The 17,415-nt window shown below is 42.0% G+C and overlaps 1 protein-coding gene across 2 annotated transcripts in view; it reads left to right on the top strand.

Annotated features, from left to right (window-relative positions):
* nop14 (NOP14 nucleolar protein homolog (yeast)) overlaps positions 1-17,415 on the top strand; it is a 55,088-nt gene that overhangs the window by 5,810 nt on the left and 31,863 nt on the right. For both annotated transcript variants that reach the window (XM_043703789.1, XM_043703795.1), the window contains exons 2-5: positions 3,384-3,585; positions 4,445-4,579; positions 9,473-9,614; positions 14,203-14,351. In XM_043703789.1, the coding sequence (XP_043559724.1) occupies positions 3,403-3,585; positions 4,445-4,579; positions 9,473-9,614; positions 14,203-14,351 (609 nt within the window). In that variant the 5' untranslated portion in view covers positions 3,384-3,402. The remainder of the gene's footprint in view (positions 1-3,383; positions 3,586-4,444; positions 4,580-9,472; positions 9,615-14,202; positions 14,352-17,415) is intronic.

Below are 17,415 nucleotides of genomic sequence, written 5' to 3'. Positions count from 1 at the left end.
AATAAAAGGTTAATAAGTGGGCATTTTACTTGAGAAGCCTCGATGTCCAGCCAGATTGATTGTGGATCAGACAAGACCCAATCGGCTATGTAACTTAATAGGGAACTTAACTGATATTTCCTAAAATCTGGGAAGTCCAATCCTCCCCTTGTCTGTGGAAGCTGTAGCTTCTTTAGCTTAATGTGGGGCCGTTCTATGATTCCAGATAAAGGAACCCAACCAGCCATATAATTTACGTAGTGCCAGCCTCGGCAGTATCACCGGAAGCATCCTCATAGGGTATAGGAGACGGGGCAGGACATTCATTTTAATTAGTGCTATTCCACCTAGCCAGAAAATTGGAAGGTCTCCCCATCGCTGGAGGTCCTGCCTTAACCTTTCCAGTAAATGCACAAAGTTAGCCTTATATAACTGATCAAATACTGGGGTAATAAAAATGCCTAAATATAAGAAACCCTCCACAGACCACCGAAAGGGAAAGTGGGATCCATCCACTAAGTGGGGTATCATAGCAAGGCCACCCATTGGCATAGCCTCCGATTTTGAGAAATTAATTTTATAGCCTGAGAATGCGCTAAATGTATTAATAACTTGGATTAGGCGAGGTACGGGCATCAAAGGATTACTGAGGAATAGAAGAACATCGTCTGCATAAAGGGTAACTTTATGTTTACCTGTACCAATCCTCGGGGCCGTTATATTAGGATCAGCCTGTATAGCTTCTGCTAGTGGCTCAATTATTAGCGTAAATAACAATGGCGAGAGAGGACATCCTTGACAGCAGCCCCTACCCACACTGAAGCTATCCGAGCCTAATCCATTGGTAACCACAATTGCTTTGGAATCACTATACAATGTTGAGACCCATTTGGTAAACACCTTTCCAACGCCAAACCTTTCCGATGTGTAAAACAAATATGACCATTCAACCCTATCGAATGCCTTTTCCGTGTCTAATGAGACTACTACTCCTGGTATCTTTCCCTGATGGCAGGCTTGAATCATATTCAAAACCCTTCTAATATTATTGGATGATCTACGGCCCTTAATAAACCCCGTCTGATCCTCCTTTATGATATGTGGCAATACCCTTTCTAGTCTCAATGCTAACGTTTTAGAAAGGATTTTAAAATCTACATTTAGCAAGGATATTGGTCTATATGACGCACAATCTTCTGGGTCCTTTCCTTTTTTAAGGATAAGAGAGATATTTGCCACTTTCAGCGAAGGCGGGAGACAGCCCTGACTGTATACATAGTTATACATGTCCATAAGTGGACCAGCCAATATTCCTGTAAATTCTTTATAGAATTCAGCTTGAAAACCATCTGGGTCAGGTGTCTTACTGCTCTGAAGTTGCCTGATTGCGTCAAGTATTTCTTGGACTGTTAGGGGAGCATTTAAGACCGATACCTGTTCCGGAGTTAGGTCTGGAAAGGTCAAATTTTTAAAAAATGATTGCATTCCCCTAGTCCTGTCTTCACAATCCTGCGATTTATATATAGAATAATAAAAAAAAAACCAAGGGGAGGGAGAAAATCGTTAAGTAGAGAACAAATAAATAAATCCCTCTCCCTACCCCCCAGGATAATATTAAACAGTAAAGTTAAAAAAAAAGAAAAGGGGGGGATATAAACTGGAGTGGGGGGAAGGCAAACCAACATCCACTATCTCTTGCAATTTATCTAAGAGAGTCCAAAAATTCCTTAGCCTTTTCCAGAGATCTGAAGTTATACACTGATCCTTCATAGTTAAAGTGTAGCGTCGCTGGGTAGCGTAAGGAGTACTGAATATTTAAGTCCCTTAAACACTTCTTCGCCCCATCGAATGCCTTCCTCTTTCGGACCAGAGCTGGGGAAAAGTCCTGGAATAACATGATCTTGGATCCTTTATAGATCATGGTTTGGGGATCTTTTCCAAGTTTTCTAGAGGCTTCTAGAAGTATCTAACTCTCCTTATAGCTCTGCAGCTGGAACAGGACCGGGCGGGTCCGCTGGTTCGAGCCGGGCCCGCGTATTGCGACCCGGTAGGCCCATTCCACCCTTACCTGGCCTGATCCAGCTTCCAGATTTAAAAGTTGTGGCAGCCACTGCTCAAGGAACGCTGTAAGCTGGCCTTCCTCTTCCCGTTCAGGAAGGCCCAGCAAACGAATATTTTTTCGACGCCCTCGATTATCGAGGTCGTCAATATGATTCTCTAAGGTCTGGACTCGCTGTTCGAGAGTCCGGACCTGATCCACAGCTGATTGCGCTATAGTTTCGGAGGTCGCAGCCTTTAGCTCTGCCCCTCCAACCTGGCGCTCGATTTCCTTGATGTCTCGGTCGTGCTTTTGCAGCGCGGCCAAGAGTGAGTCCCATCGACTTTGGGATTCTTCAATAAAAGCGTCGATCTTCACATCCAGTTTGGAGATGATTTCCACGAGACTCGCCACCATAGGTAAGTCCCCCGGGGCGGCTGCGGACGTCTCAGCTGCAGCTGGAGAGGGTGGGGGAGGGGTTCCTGCTTGCTGAGAGCTGCGGGCTCCCTTCCCTTTAGTCATTTTTACTGAAGATTAGATTGTTTAAATTTAATACTAAGCAACGAATTAAATTAAACAGCTATTTTAAATGATTTGGTGAGTGTGGTGGAGGGTGACCCACTTTGCCCAAGTCTTCGGAGGAGCATTGTAGACTCAGACTTGCTGGGTCGCCGCCATCTTGGATCCTCCCGACTTTATTTCTTAAAGTATAGCAGAGAATAGTTAATTAACATCTGTTTACAACTCCTTCTAACCTATCTTTTACTTTCCCTTCTATAATACTAGTCCGATTAAACCTCCCCATTAAAATTTACCAAAAATTCAAGTTTTCAAAACCTGTCAGCTGTTCCCGTGTCGTCTTTTCTTCTTCTTAGAGGTTATATTTCACAGGTAACAGATTGATAAAGGTGCTTTAAGAGAGCTATTTTTCAGGCAGTCTCTACATGCTGGTGGCAATTCTCCTCCCAACTGTTCAGTGTTCCCTGGTCTTATACCCCCCCCCACCCCCCCTCTCAAAGCATCAGATTGTGTCATTTGCTTTTAAGATTGTCAATATACTAAATTCAAACTTGATAGGAATTTAGTATTTTTCGGAGTATAATTTAAACTGATAGGCCTAATTCAAATCTGTTTCTGTCTCCAGGCAACCAGCTACCCTAACCACCCCAGTAGCTAGACCACATGTTACCTTGTATCTTATTCAGAACACTTGGTGCTGTCAGGTAGTTCTGCTAGCTTTTAACTCTTTTAAAGGTACATATACCTACATCTTCATAACACTATATGTTTAAATATGTATTTCCCCTAAACATGAATTTTCTGTGGCTCAGTTATCAATTCTGTGTTGCATTTTTTTATTTTACAGTTCTTCAGAGCTGTGAAAGATGGGGAAAGCTCGGAAAAAGAAGATTTCTTCTGATAACATACGAAATAGAAAATCTACAAGAGACATTAAGACAAATCCGTTTGAGGTGAAAATTAACAAGCAGAAGTTTAATATACTTGGCCGGAAAACAAAGCATGACCGTGGGTTACCTGGAGTATCTCGATCTAAATCTATTAAAAGGGTAAGTAATTGTAATACCTATTTGTTCTGTGATGTATTGGGTTGTCAATGTCACAACCATAGGAAGACATGCGAGCCATCCCACCCATGCAACTCATTTGATAGATCTGTCCTGTTGGTCCCATCCCCCATTTCTTTCTCCACAGTACTCTAATATTTCCTTTTCATATGTGGATCCAGTTGTATTCTTAAAGTTCTTATTGAATTTGCTTTCACCTCTTACTAGCACCAGTTGAACGAGCAGTGCTCTGAAGGCCGGTGTTTTCAAATAAACCCGTTGGACTATTAACTTGGTGTTGTGTGATTTTTGACCTAGTCCAATCCAGAGTTGAAAAATGTGGTGCTGGAAAAACACAGCAGGCCAGGCAGCATCCGAGGAGCAGGAGAATCGACGTTTCGGGCTTATGCTGTGTTTTTCCAGCACCATATTTTTCAACTCTGGTACTCCAGCATCTGCAGTCCTCACTTTCTAAGCTCTCTAGTCCAATCCAGTCCAACACCCTTCCATGCTGTACATCTCTGATTCTGACTGTATGATCTAGGGATTTGAACTGACACACCCAAGGCATTAGCATTGGGCTTCTGGATTCACTTAAAGAATCAACACACTGGATGTGAAATGTTAACTCTGTTTTTCTATCCACAGATGATGCCAGGTTTGCTAAGTTTTTCCAACACTTTCTGTTTATCATTTGACAATGGGAGTAGGAGACCACTTGGTCAATCATGCTTGTGTCAACTCTTTAGCATTACCAGAATATTTATAAAGTTAGAATCATTGATTCATTGTGTGAGCAAATATCAAATTGTCAATTTTACTGGACTATTTTACGATATTTCTTTACTCATTTGTCTTCCAGCGTACAGAAACTTTGCTGAAAGAATATCAGGACAAGGGGAAGGCCAATAAATTTCTTGACAAACGATTTGGTGAATATGATACTACGTTAACTCCAGATGAAAAGATGACAAAGAGGTTCTCCTTGGAGCAGCAGGTAATACTCTTCTGTTTTAACACAGGAAGTAAAACAGCCTGGTGGAAATTGTCCCAAGCTGGCAAATGAGACTGGATCAGTTTGGGATTTCTATTCGGCTGGACAAGTTAGACCGAAGGGTCTGTTTTTGACTCTGATTGTATTTATTTCCCCTCTTCATTGGTTCCTCTGCACTTCCAGACCTGCTTTCCAATATTCTATTAAGAGATTAGCTTGTTTTGGAGCAGACCCCTATCCAAGATGTATACCTGTTAACTCAAGTACATGACCGGGCCAGTGCAGTACTGAAGAAAGCCTAGATTGTCACAGATGTCTTGCTTCATTTGAAACCTCCCTGAGACTCTCCAGAGAAAATCAGGAAGAACTCCCTGATGTTAACGAGAAGCCGTTTTTGTCCATTTGCCTAAAATAAAATACAGACTACAGATGCTGGAAATCTGAAACAAAACCAAATTGCTGGAGCAACTCAGCAGATATGGCAGCATCTGTGAAGAGAAATCAGAATTAACATTTTAGGTCCAATGACCCTTCAGAAGCTCTCCAGCAATGTCTGTTTTTGGTCCATTTGCTGTTTGAATTATGCAATTTTAAGTGATCTAATGCATTATTTCATTAATAAATCCAGATTTGCCATTTTGTTTGATCAGGAAAAAAAAGTCTTCTATCAGGAGCAGGTTTTGAATTGTCAGAAGTAGATGCTAATTGACAAAGGAGCTTATCTCTATCTCTAGTCCTTCAAGATCTCTGCATTTTTCCATTTCTGGACTGTTGCACATCTGTATATTTTCTTATTCCTGCTCCTGCACCATTACCACCAAGGATTAGCCCTTGGTATTTTCCTATTTCTCATCTAAGCGAAGGGGAGTGGGAAACCAGAGGATTGGGAAGCTTACAAAGACAAACAAAAAGAGTAATAAGGAGGGAGAAGATTAAATGTGAGAGTAAGCTAGCCTGTAATGTAAAGAAAGACTGTAAGAGTTTTGTTAGAAATATAAAGGATAAGAGAGAAGCAAAGATAGAGATACTAGTGGGGAACAAGGAAATGGCTGAGGAACTGAATATTTACTTTATGTAAGTCTTGGAAGACACAAGAAATATCCCCAAAATTCAAGAGTGTGAGGGGGCAGAGCTGAGTATAGTGACCATCGCTAAGGAGAAGGTGCTAGAAAAACTGAGTGGCCTGTAGGTGGATAAATCTCCTGGACCAGATGGACTACACCCCAGAGTTCAAAGGGAGATAGTTAAAGAGATAGTGGAGGCATTAGTAGTGATCTTTCAGGAATCACTAGAATCAGGAGGGTCCCAGAGGACTGGAAAATTGCTGACGTGGCATCCCTGTTTAAAAGGGAATAAGGCAAAAGATGGAAAACTATAGACCAATTAGCCTAACCTCGGTCATGGGTAAGATCCTGGAATCCGTCGTGATGGATGAGATTTCTGAATACTTGGAAGTGTATGGTAAAAAGGGCAAAGTCAGCATGGCTTCATCATGCCTGACAAACCTGCTAGAATTCTTTGAGGAAGTGATAAGCAAGTTAGACCAAGGAGCGCCAATGGATGTTATCTACCTGGACTTCAAGAAGGCCTTTGACTAGGTGCCGCCCAGGGGGTTACTGAGTACGATATGTGCCCATGGTGTTAGAGGCAAGGTGCGAGCATGGATAGAAGCTTGGCAGTCTGGCAAAAAGCAGAGAGTGGGGATAAAAGAGTCCTCAGGACAGCAGACAAGTGATGTTCCACAAGGCTCAGTGTTGGGAACGCAGCTTTTCACTTTATGCATTAACAATCTAGATGAAAGAACTGTGGGCATTCTGGCTAAGTTTGAAGATAATACAAAGATAGGTAAAGGGACAGGTGGCATTGAGGAGACGGGGAGGCTATAGAAGGTTTGGACAGATTAAGAGAATGGGCAAAGAAATAGCAGATGGAGTACAGTGTGGGAAGGTGTGAGGTAGGAAGATGAGAGGCATGGGCTATTTTCTAAATGGGGAAAAAATTCAGAAATCTGAAGTGCAAAGAGACTTAGGTGTTCTAGTCCAGGAATCTCTCAAGGCAAACTTGCAGGTTGAGTCAGTAGTTAGGAAGGCAAATGCAATGATGGCATTTATTTTGAGAGGACTTGAATATAAAAGCAGGGATGTACTTCTGAGGCCTGATAAGGCTCTGGTCAGACCACATTTGGACTATTGTGCGCAGTTTTGGGCCCCATAGTTTGGGAAGGATGTACTGGCCTTGGATCGTATTTAGTGCAAGTTCACGAGAATAGTCCCAGGAATGAAAAGCTTAACATATGAGGAATGTTTGAGGACTCTGGGCCTATATTTGATGGAGTTTAGAAAGATGAGGGGGACTCTAATTCAAACATGCAGAATACTAAATGGCCTGGACAGAGTTGACGTTGGGAAGATGTTTCCATTGGTAGGAGAGGATTGTATTCCTGATGAAGGGCTTTTACCCAAAATGTCGGCTGTATTCCTGATGAAGGGCTTTTGCCCGAAACGTCGATTTTACTGCTCCTCGGATGCTGCCTGAACTGCTGTGCTTTTCCAGCACCACTCTAATCTTACCCCAGGGCACAGCCTGACTGTAAAAAGAAGACCTTATAGAATGGAGATAAGGAAAAACTTATGAGAGAGTGGTGAATCTATGAAACTCATTGCCAAAGAAGGCTGTGGAGTCCAGGTCATTGAGTATATTTAAGACTGAGATAGATAGGTTCTTGAGTATCAAGGGTTACAGGGAGAAAGCAGGAGAATGGGATTGAGAAATCTATCAGCAATGATTGAATGGTGGAGCAGACTTGATGGGCTGAATGGCCTAATTTCTGTTCCCATGTCTTATGGTCTTATCTCATTTCTGCATGTGGGATCTTGCTGTGTAAAAATGCCAGTGCTGTGCATTAAAGTATTCCTATGTGTATAAAGCACTGAAGTATTTCTATGTCTGGCATTAAGCCACTAAATACAAGCCTTTCCTTCATGTTGTAGTGATTCGAATCCTGAACTCGCAGCACAAAAATGTCTGAAGGCTGCATTTTCTTAAAAATCGATGCTGCTTAAAACTGAGGCAACACCCACAAGGACATGAATGTTGGATTCACATTGCAGGCTGATGACATCTTTTGTTATTCAGAAAACTGTGTGGTGTCTCAATATCCTGTTGGTCTGACAGATGCTTGGATTGCTGCAATGACTGGGGCTGACCAAGGATTGTGTGTGTCAGTCAGTATTAAATACTCTAGCTCATTCCCTCCTTAACCCAGTGAATTCAAATGCTCTTGGAGTCCAACCCAGTAATCACTCCAACTCCCTAGATTGTATGCATCTGCTGCAACTTCCTCTACTGCTCTGCTGTTTATGTACATATTACTTGGTCACATGGTCCTGGCATCCCCAACTTTTTTTCTAAATAGTGACTTAAATTTCTCATCATAGTACTTTTGTGTAGATGGTTATTTCATATGAATGTCTGCCTGGCATATTCAGTTTTATAATGTTCTGTTTTTGATGGGGTACTAGGTCAGAAACTTGGAATAGGATAGACAAAAAAAACTAGATAAAATCGGAGAACTGCCTTGACTAAATGAGTGACTAAATAAGAGGTCCTAAGATACTTAACACCATGTCAAACTAAGCAGTTTGAGAAACAATGGCAAGAGGAAGCACTGCAATTGCCCTGTCATCCTGGTCTTCAGCAGAGTCGAACAAGAAGACTCCATTCACTAATCCAAAGTTTTGTTTCAAATCTTAACAGCTTTATTTTCTTTGTCTTTTCCCACTTGTTCATGAGCTGTGATATTGCTGGCTAGGCTGACATGTATTGGTACCCATCCCTGATTGCTGTGGAGAAGGTCAACTGCCTTCTTAAGCTGCTGGAGTGTAAGTGATGAAAGGATCCCCAGAGGCCTAAGCATTTTCACCAGTGACAGTGAAGGCATGGTGATATATTCCCAAATCATGATGCAGTCATGGCTTGGAGAGGAACCTGCAGGTCATGGTGGTGTTTCCATGTATCTGTTGGCCTCGTCCTTCTAGATGGTAGAAGTCATCAGTATGGAAGATGCTGTTTGAGAAGCCTTGGTAAGTTATTGAACTGCATTTTGTAGACAGGTGACAATATGCAGAGAGAGTGTAGGGAGTGAATGTGGAAGTTGGTGGCTGTCCTGCCACTTAAATGGGCGGTTTTGCCCAGAATATTGTCAAGCTTCTGGAACATTGTTGAAGCTTTATCCATCCAGTCAAGTGGGAGCATTTCATTGCACTCCTGACTTGTACTTTTTTGATGGAAGACCGGCATTAGCAAGACAGGAAATGAGTTACTCACTGCAGCAGTCATAGCATCTGACCTGCTGTTGTAGCCAAGGTGTTTATATCTAGTCCAGTTTAGATTTTAGTCCATGATGACCCACTGCATATTGATAGCGAGGAATTCAGTGATAATAATGCTGTTGAACGTAAAGGGGTGATAGTTAGACTCTCTCTTGCTGAACATGATCAGTGCTCAGTGCTTGTGTGGTGTGGATGTTACTTGCCACTTATCAGCTCAGGTAAATAACTTGCAAATCGGAACACTCAAGATCCCCTTGTGTCTCCAATCCACAAAGACTTTTCTCAAAAAGCAAGAATACCAGGAATGCTGCAAATCTGAATTAATTCAGGTCAGGAAGCATCTTATGCAATGAAAAGATAAGGTAATTTGTATAAGTCTTTGAAAGTTTCAGATCTGTGAAATTTTTCATCAGAACTTAATCTCTTGTTTTTCAAGGGGTAGATGACCTTATTCCTCCCATGAAAATGAACTACCCTGTAATTAACTGTATTAAAATTAATGGTGTGACCAATGTTGTGTAACTCTGCTGGATTCACTTAATTGTTTGGGTTCTTGTTGTTTCAGCGGCAGCACACAAAGAAGAACATATACAACCTGAATGAAGATGAAGATCTCACCCATTACGGGCAATCCCTGGCGGACATTGAGAAGTTTAATGACGTGCCAGACAGTGATGATGAAATGGAGGAAAAGGGCCTTCTGTCAGGTGAGCACGAAAAATGTCATATGATTTAACTAATCCTGATTGTTTTTAAAGGGCTATAATATATACAGGGCTTGCATTATTTTTCACTATCAGTCCCTGCCTATGATGGGAATCAGTCAGATTTTAATAAAGCACAAGGTGGAGAAACTCTCACTCTTTAACTATTCAGTAGTAAAACTTTAAATTGACTCTACGAATCTGAGTTGTATTCGAAGGCAACACTTTGAAGAGACATTTATTGAAGAGAGCATTTTTGATGATGGTAGAGAGATGATTCCGTGTTTTCTTCCACTCCCTGGAAGGAATCCAGTGTTTTTTTTAGCGTGGGAGGATTGGCAGATGTTGAAAATGGCAGGAATCTGTAATAGGCAAAAGTGAGGACTGCAGATGCTCGAAACCAGAGTTTAGATCAGAGTGGTAGTGGAAAAGCACAGCAGGTCAGGCAGCATCCGAGGAGCAGGAAAATCGGTGTTTCGGACAAAAGCCCTTCATCAGGAATAGGGCTGATGAAGGGCTTTTGCTTGAAATGGTCGATTTTTCTGCTCCTCATATGCTGCCTGACCTTCTGTGCTTTTTCTGGAATCTGTAATTGACAGTTTTGATGAGAGGAATTTGTTTGTGAATTAACATGATAATGACTTACATCCTTCATGACTGATTAATCATTAAGTCATTCACTGCTGTATTGTAGGAAATATGGCAGCTAGTTTTAACACAGTGAGGCATACTAAACCGCAGTGAGATCATAACCAGGTAATACCTCTCTCATGAATTGAATTGACACATAGTCAAATGAGTACAGTGAAAAGTTTAAAGTTGCCCCATTACAGCACCACCTTAGGTACGAAAGTACGTGGGTTCAGATACTTAAGATCAAATTCTTAGGAAACAAAAAACAGTTAGACAAGTAAAGAAATAAACAGTCCAGCATTATAGGTCATAGGAATAAATTAGAAAAAAATAAAGAAGTAAAAAGTTCAGAATATCAGTGTCTCTGACCGAGTCCTTGCCAGCATCTAGACTCAGGGGAGACCTCCACTGCCTTGGAACTGCCTATGCCGGACCCACCAACATAAGAGTTGCCCCACTTTTAGGCACCATCTCTTTGCTGCTGGCCATACTTTGCTGATGTGGCTGAACCCACGGTCCCTGCAACCAAGAGTCCCTGGCTCTGCTTTTGATAGAAGGATAAATATTATCCAGGTAGCTGGATGTGCTTAGTTTTTAATTTTGTTTTTTAAGTTCACTTGATGGTCAGATTCTGTTTATCAACTTATTCAAAAGACTGCACCTCCTGAAAGTACCCAGGGATAGCAGTCTTTATTTTGCATTCTGTAATAGAACTTGAATTCATGACATTTGTCTCTGAGGTGAACTGAGTGACCAAAAGATATAGTAGCAGAATTAGGACTTTCAGCCTATCTAGTCTGCTCTGCCATTTGATTATGGCTGATCTGTTTCTCAATCCCATTCTCCTGTCTTCTCTCCATAATCTTGATCCCCTTACTAATCAAGAAACTATTGATCTCTGCTTTAAATACAGTCAGTGCCACAGGGGCTGGGGAGGCCAAGTCATTGAGTTCCACCACAGAGTCACCACCTTCTGGCAGACAAAGTTTCTCCTGACCTTGGTTCTAAAGGCCCTCAGGCTGTGCCCCCACTCCTAGTGTCTCCTGCTAGTGAAAACATCTTCTCCATGTCAGAACCACCCCCGCCCCCAGCTTTCAAACTCCATCAAGTATAGACCCAGAGTTCTCAATCTCTCCTCATGACAAGCCTTTCACCCCCAGGATCAATCTTGTAAATCTCCTCTGGGCCCCCTCCAAAGCAAATACATCTTTCTTTAGATTCAGGACCCAGAATTGCTCACAATATTCTAAATGCAGTCTGACCGAAGCCTCACCAATTCACCTCTGCTCTTGTTTTCTAGCCCGCTTGAAATGAATGATATTGCATTTGCCTTTCTAACTGCCAGGTGAACTTGCATGTTAACCTTAAGAAAATTCTGAACTCGGACTCCCAAGTCCCAATGCATTTCAGATTTATGAAACCTTTCCCTGTTTAGAAGATACTCTACCCCTCTATTCTTCCAACCAAAGTGCATGTCCTTACATTTCGCCATATTGTATTACATCTGCCAAGGTTATATTCTGGGTTCCCAAGTTCAGATCCCACCATTGAAGATGGTGGAATTTGAATTCAAAAAAGTCTGGAATTAAGATCTAATGAATTTTTTAAAAAAATTGAATTAAGAGTCTAATGATGACCATGAATCTTTGTCAATTGTCATGAAAAATCCATCTGGTTCATTAATGTCCTCCAGGGAAGTAAACTGCCAACTTTACTTGCTCTGGACTACATGTGACTTCAGACCCACAGCAATGTGGTTGACTCTTAATTGCTCTCTGGTCACCTAGCATGGACAATAAATGCTGGCCTAACTGGCAATGTGAATGAATCATCCTGTGAATGAATGAAAGAAAACCCACTGGTTCTCCATTGTCTAACTTGCTCATTACCTCTTCAAAGAATTCTAACAGATTTGTCAGGCATGACCTTTCCTTGACAAAGCCGTGCTGATTCTGCCCTATTTAACCATGCACTTCCAAGTACCCTGCAATCTCAGGCTTGATAATCGATTCTAAGATCTCATCAATGACTGAGGTCAGGCTAACTGGCCTATAGTTTCCTGCCTTCTGCCTTTCTTCTTAAACAGCCATTTTCTAGTTCTCTCTGCCATCCCTGACTCCAGTGATTTCTTAAAGATCACCGCCAATGCCTCCACAATCTCCATAGATAACTTCTTCACAACTCTGGGCTATAGTCCAGCCAGTCCAGTTGATTTATCCACCTTCAAACTTATCAGCTTCACCAGCACTTTCTCCTGAGTGTTTGCCACTACACACTCTTGAAGTTATGGTATGCCGCTGGTGTGTTCACTGTGAAAACTGATGCAAAGTACCAATCACTTCCTCTGCCATTTCTTTGTTCCACATTACTACTTCTCCCGCCTCATTTTCCAGTGATCCAATGTCCACTCTTGCCTCTTATCTTTTAGATATCATAAAAACCTTTGCAATCTTTTATGTTACCAGCTAGCTTTCTCTCACTTCATCTTCTCTCCCCTTATTCCTTTTTTTTAGTTGTCCTCTCATTAGTTTTTAAAGGCTTCCTAATCCTCTGGCTTCCCACTAATCTTCATCACATTGTATTTTCTGTTGCTTTTATACTACCCCTAACTACCCTTGTCAGCCAAAGTTGATTCCTCCACCCCTTAGTATGCTTATTCTTCCTTGAAATGCATTTCTGCTGTGTCTCCCAAATGACCCCTAGAAACTCCTGCCACTGCTGCTGCACCATCTTCCTTACCAATCTGGCCAGCTCCTCCCTCATGTCTTTGTTAGCTTTACTCAATTGTAATGCTGTTACATCTGATTGCAGCTCCTCCCTCTCAAACTGCAGGGTAAATTCTATCATATGGTCACTGTTCTTTAGGGGTTCCTTCACCTTCAGCTCCCTAATCAAGTCTGGCTCATTACATATCGCTAAATCCAGAATTGCCTGTTCCATTGTAGACATTACCACAAGCTGCTCCAAATAAAACATCCATAAATATTCCACAAATTCCTTTCTTGACATTGGCTGCTAACCTGATTTTCCCAGTCCACCTGAAGTCCCCTGTGATTCTTATGATAGTGCCTTTCTTACAGGCCTTTATTACTTCCCCCATGCTACTGCTACTAGGTGACGCAACACAACTCCCACCTGGTCTCTCTTCCTTTGTAGTTCCTCAACTCTACCCATACGGATTCTATGTCTTTCAATTCTATATCACTTCCGCTATCAATTTAATTTCATTTCTTACAAATATGACAACCCTACCCCATCTGCCTGTCCTTTCAATAGGCCATATATTCTTGGATATTTAGTTCCCGGCCCTGATTCCCTTGTAGCCATGTCTCTACCCACAAGCTCAGGGGCTGAGGGTCTTTCAACACCACCTCCTCGATCCCTCTACCTGCGTCACTCATCGTCATATCCTCTTGTCCCTGACCATTGACCAAGTTTGAGCAAATTAATCTAAGAGGTGTGACTGCCTCCTGAAACACTGCATCCAGGTAGCTCTCCCCGTACCTGATATGTCACTGGGAGCAAAGCTCAGACTCCAGCTCATCAACTCAAAGACGGACCCCTCAAGCATCCAGCACTTGCTGCAGATGTGGTCACTTTGAATGACAGCTCTCACATTGCCTGGCCTGGCATCTTCATTTTAAGGACTTCCTACTTAATTTGGTTTTTAAACATTTTATACTGTTCTTTTAGTTTGTAGCCTGCAAATATTTTTCCTGTTTGCCTTCAAACTGAAAGTTACCTGTAACAGGTAATTACAAATTTGACTACCACCAACCAATGAACTCGGGGTTTTACCTGTGGTGTCACTCTTGTGCTGGAGCTCTGATCCTAGGTTTCAATTTCCTGTTAGTGCATAGCTGATATGTAATACAGTATTGGCACAAGAGAAAAACCTTATTTACTTTTGAACAGATGGCTGGCTGGATAGTTTATTATGCTCCCTCATTACTCACAGCTGAGTTCACTGCGGCTGCACACTTTGGCGGTGGTGGGCTGTTGCAGAAGAAGACAGCATCTAAGCAGCAGGGTGAGGAGGAGGAACCAACACCCAAGTCCCGGAAAGAGTTAATTGATGAGCTTATTGCTAAATCTAAGAAGGAGAAGGTATGCTTTTCAAACTTTGTGCTTATCGGTGCGTATAATTAGTAGGGACCATGATAAACTGAAGCACTTCAGGCTGATGTGTCACAACATTTACCTAGTCATGTAGTCTTTGGCTGGAACTGGTGTTTTGACTCATTAAATGAAGCTTAATATCTCACTGTGTACTGTAATTTTCATCCCAGTGCATCAGTGTTTTCCAAGACAATTGAAAGAAAATAGATGTTACTTCAACAGAAAGGTAGACCAAGACTGCCGAAGGAAGCTAAAACATGATGAGTTTGGGTCATGAGATTTCTGCGGATTGATAAAGCTGTAATTCATGGTCCTGAGCTAGTACCTAAGGTTGGAGGAGTTTAACTGAGGGAAAGTGAAAAACCATGGAGGGATTTCAACAATAACCCAGATTCAAATAGTGTCCTTAACAGTGTCCATAGGTGCTTCACAGGAGCAAAGAAAAGTCACTGAGCAACCTAAAGAAATGAAGAGGATGAGCAAAGGGTTGGTGAAGAAGCTATTTTAACAACTGGCGAAAAAGAGAAGTGGAGAAGGAGCATTTAGGCCCAGTTTCCATAAAACATAATCACCATTGGTGAGGCAGTGTATTTGAAGGCCAGAGTTGGAGGACTGTGTTACTTTCATAGAGTCATACAGTGTAGGAAAGGCCCTTTGTCCCATTGAGTCTGCACTGACATAACTAATACTAACGGTGCACTAATCCCAATTTCCTACATTTGACCCATATCCTTGGATGTTATGATATCTGAAGTGCTCATCCAGATATTTTTAAAGCTTGTAGGTTTCCAGTACCTTCCTAGGAAATGCATTCCACATTTCCACCACCTGCTGAGTGAAAAAGATTTTTCCCCAAATCCTCTCTGAATCTCCTGCCCCTTACCTTAAAACTATGTCCTCTGTGATTGACCATCAACCAAAGCTGCTCACTGTTCACCCTTCAGTGCTATCACAGCCTTCCTGTATTGAGATGACCAGAACTGCACACAGTGGCCTAACCAGCGGTCTGTACAACTACGACATTACCTCTTTGATCTTATTTATGTCACAACTGATGAAAGCAAATGACCCACATGCCAATTATTGTATTTACGTGCTCTGCCAACTTCAACGATCTGTGAATAATGATCCTCAAGATCCTCTGTTTCCTCTAAGCCTCCCAGTGTCCTGCCCTTCATTAAATAACTCCCTCATCTTGTTTCTCCCTCACACTTAACAGGGTTAAATACCATCTACCACTGGTCTGCCCACTATATCTTATAACCACAACCATCTTCATTGCTATTATCCATCCTGCCAATCTTGGTGTTGTCTACAGATTTGTTTAATATTATCCCCACATTTTCATCTATATCATTTAAGTGACTTGACGCCGGCCTCCAGTCACTTAAACAGCCTTCCACCACTACACTTTGTGTCCAATTACTAAGCCAGCTTCTGGTCCATCTCACCAAGTTTCGCTGAATTCTATGTACTTTAACATTCTCAGTCACAGAGTCAGAGATGTACAGCACAGAAACAGACCCTTCGGTCCAACTCGTACATGGCGACCAGATATCCTAACCTAACCAAGTCCCATTTGCCAGCACTTGGCCCATATCCCTCTAAATCCTTCCTATTCGTATACCATGACTTGGAGTCATGTGTACATGACTCTGTGAGCTACAAATTCTGTGAATATGATCTTAACCTCCACAGCCACCTGAGGAAGGTGCTCTGAAAGCTAGCTTCCAAATAAACCAGTTGACGATATCCTGGTGTTGTGTGATTTTTAACTTTATTCATATACCCATACGGATGTCTTTTAAATGCTGTAATTGTGCCAGCCTCCACTACTTCCTCTGGCAGCTTATTCCATACATGCACCACCCTCTGTGTGAAAAAATTGCCCCTTAGGTCTCTTTTATATCTTTCCCCTCTCACCAAAAACTTATACCCACTAGTTCTGGACTCCCGCACCATGTATTTATCCTATCCATGCCCCTCATGATTTTATAAACCTCAATAAGGTCACGCCTCAGCCTCTGACGCTCCAGGGAAAACAGCCCCAGCCTATTCGGCCTCTCTCGATAGCTCAAATACTCCAACCCTTGCAACATCCTTGTAAATGTATTCTGAACTATTTCAAGTTTCACAACATCCTTCCAATTAGAAGGAGACCTGAATTGCAAAGAATATTCCATGAGTGGCATAACTAGTGTCCTGTACATGACCTCCCAACTCGATGCTCTGACCAATAAAAGGAAAGCATACCAAATGCCTTCTACACTATCCTGTCTGCCTGCAACTCTACTTTCAAGGAGCTATGAATCTGCACTCTTTGTTCAGCAACACTCTCCAGGACCTTGCCATTAAATATATAAGTCCTGCTCTGATTTGCTTTTCCGAAATTCAACATCTTGCATTTATATAAACTAAACTCCATCTGCCACTCCTCAGCCCATTGGCCCATTTGATCAAGATCCTGTTGTAATCTGAGGTAACCTTCTTCGCTGTCCATTGCACCTCCAATTTTGATGTCATCTGCAAACTTACTAGCTATACCTCCTATGTTCACATCCAAATCATTTATATATATGACGAAAAGCAGTGGACCCAGCACCGATCCTTGTGGAACACCACTGGTCACAGGCCTCCAGTCTAAAAGGTCAGTCTCTCATGTGGGACCTTGTCAAACGTTTGCTAAAATCATACAAACTACATCAACTGAACTTCCCTTATCAGAACATTTGATCACATTTTCAAAGAATTCTAACAAATTTATTACGTGTGACCTCCATCTGGCAAAGCCATGCTGACCATCGTTAATTAATCCATGGCTTTCCAAATGGATATTAATCCACTACTTAAGGATTTTCTCCGATAGTTTCTCTTCCATTGATGGGAGATTCACTGGTCTGTAATTTCCTTATTCATCTCTACCACCCCTCTTAAAAAATGAAACCGCATTAGCCATTATTCAGTCCTCTGGTACTTCCCCCATGGCCAGGCAGGAAGTAAAAATTTGTGTCGCAGTCCCTGCAATTTCCTGCCCCACCTCCAGCAGCCTGGG

Source organism: Chiloscyllium plagiosum, chromosome 2, assembly GCF_004010195.1.
Source record: "Chiloscyllium plagiosum isolate BGI_BamShark_2017 chromosome 2, ASM401019v2, whole genome shotgun sequence".
Taxonomy (NCBI): Eukaryota; Metazoa; Chordata; class Chondrichthyes; order Orectolobiformes; family Hemiscylliidae; genus Chiloscyllium; species Chiloscyllium plagiosum.
The sequence above is the reverse complement of the archived record's forward strand: the minus strand, read 5'-3'. Positions and strand labels throughout refer to the sequence as shown.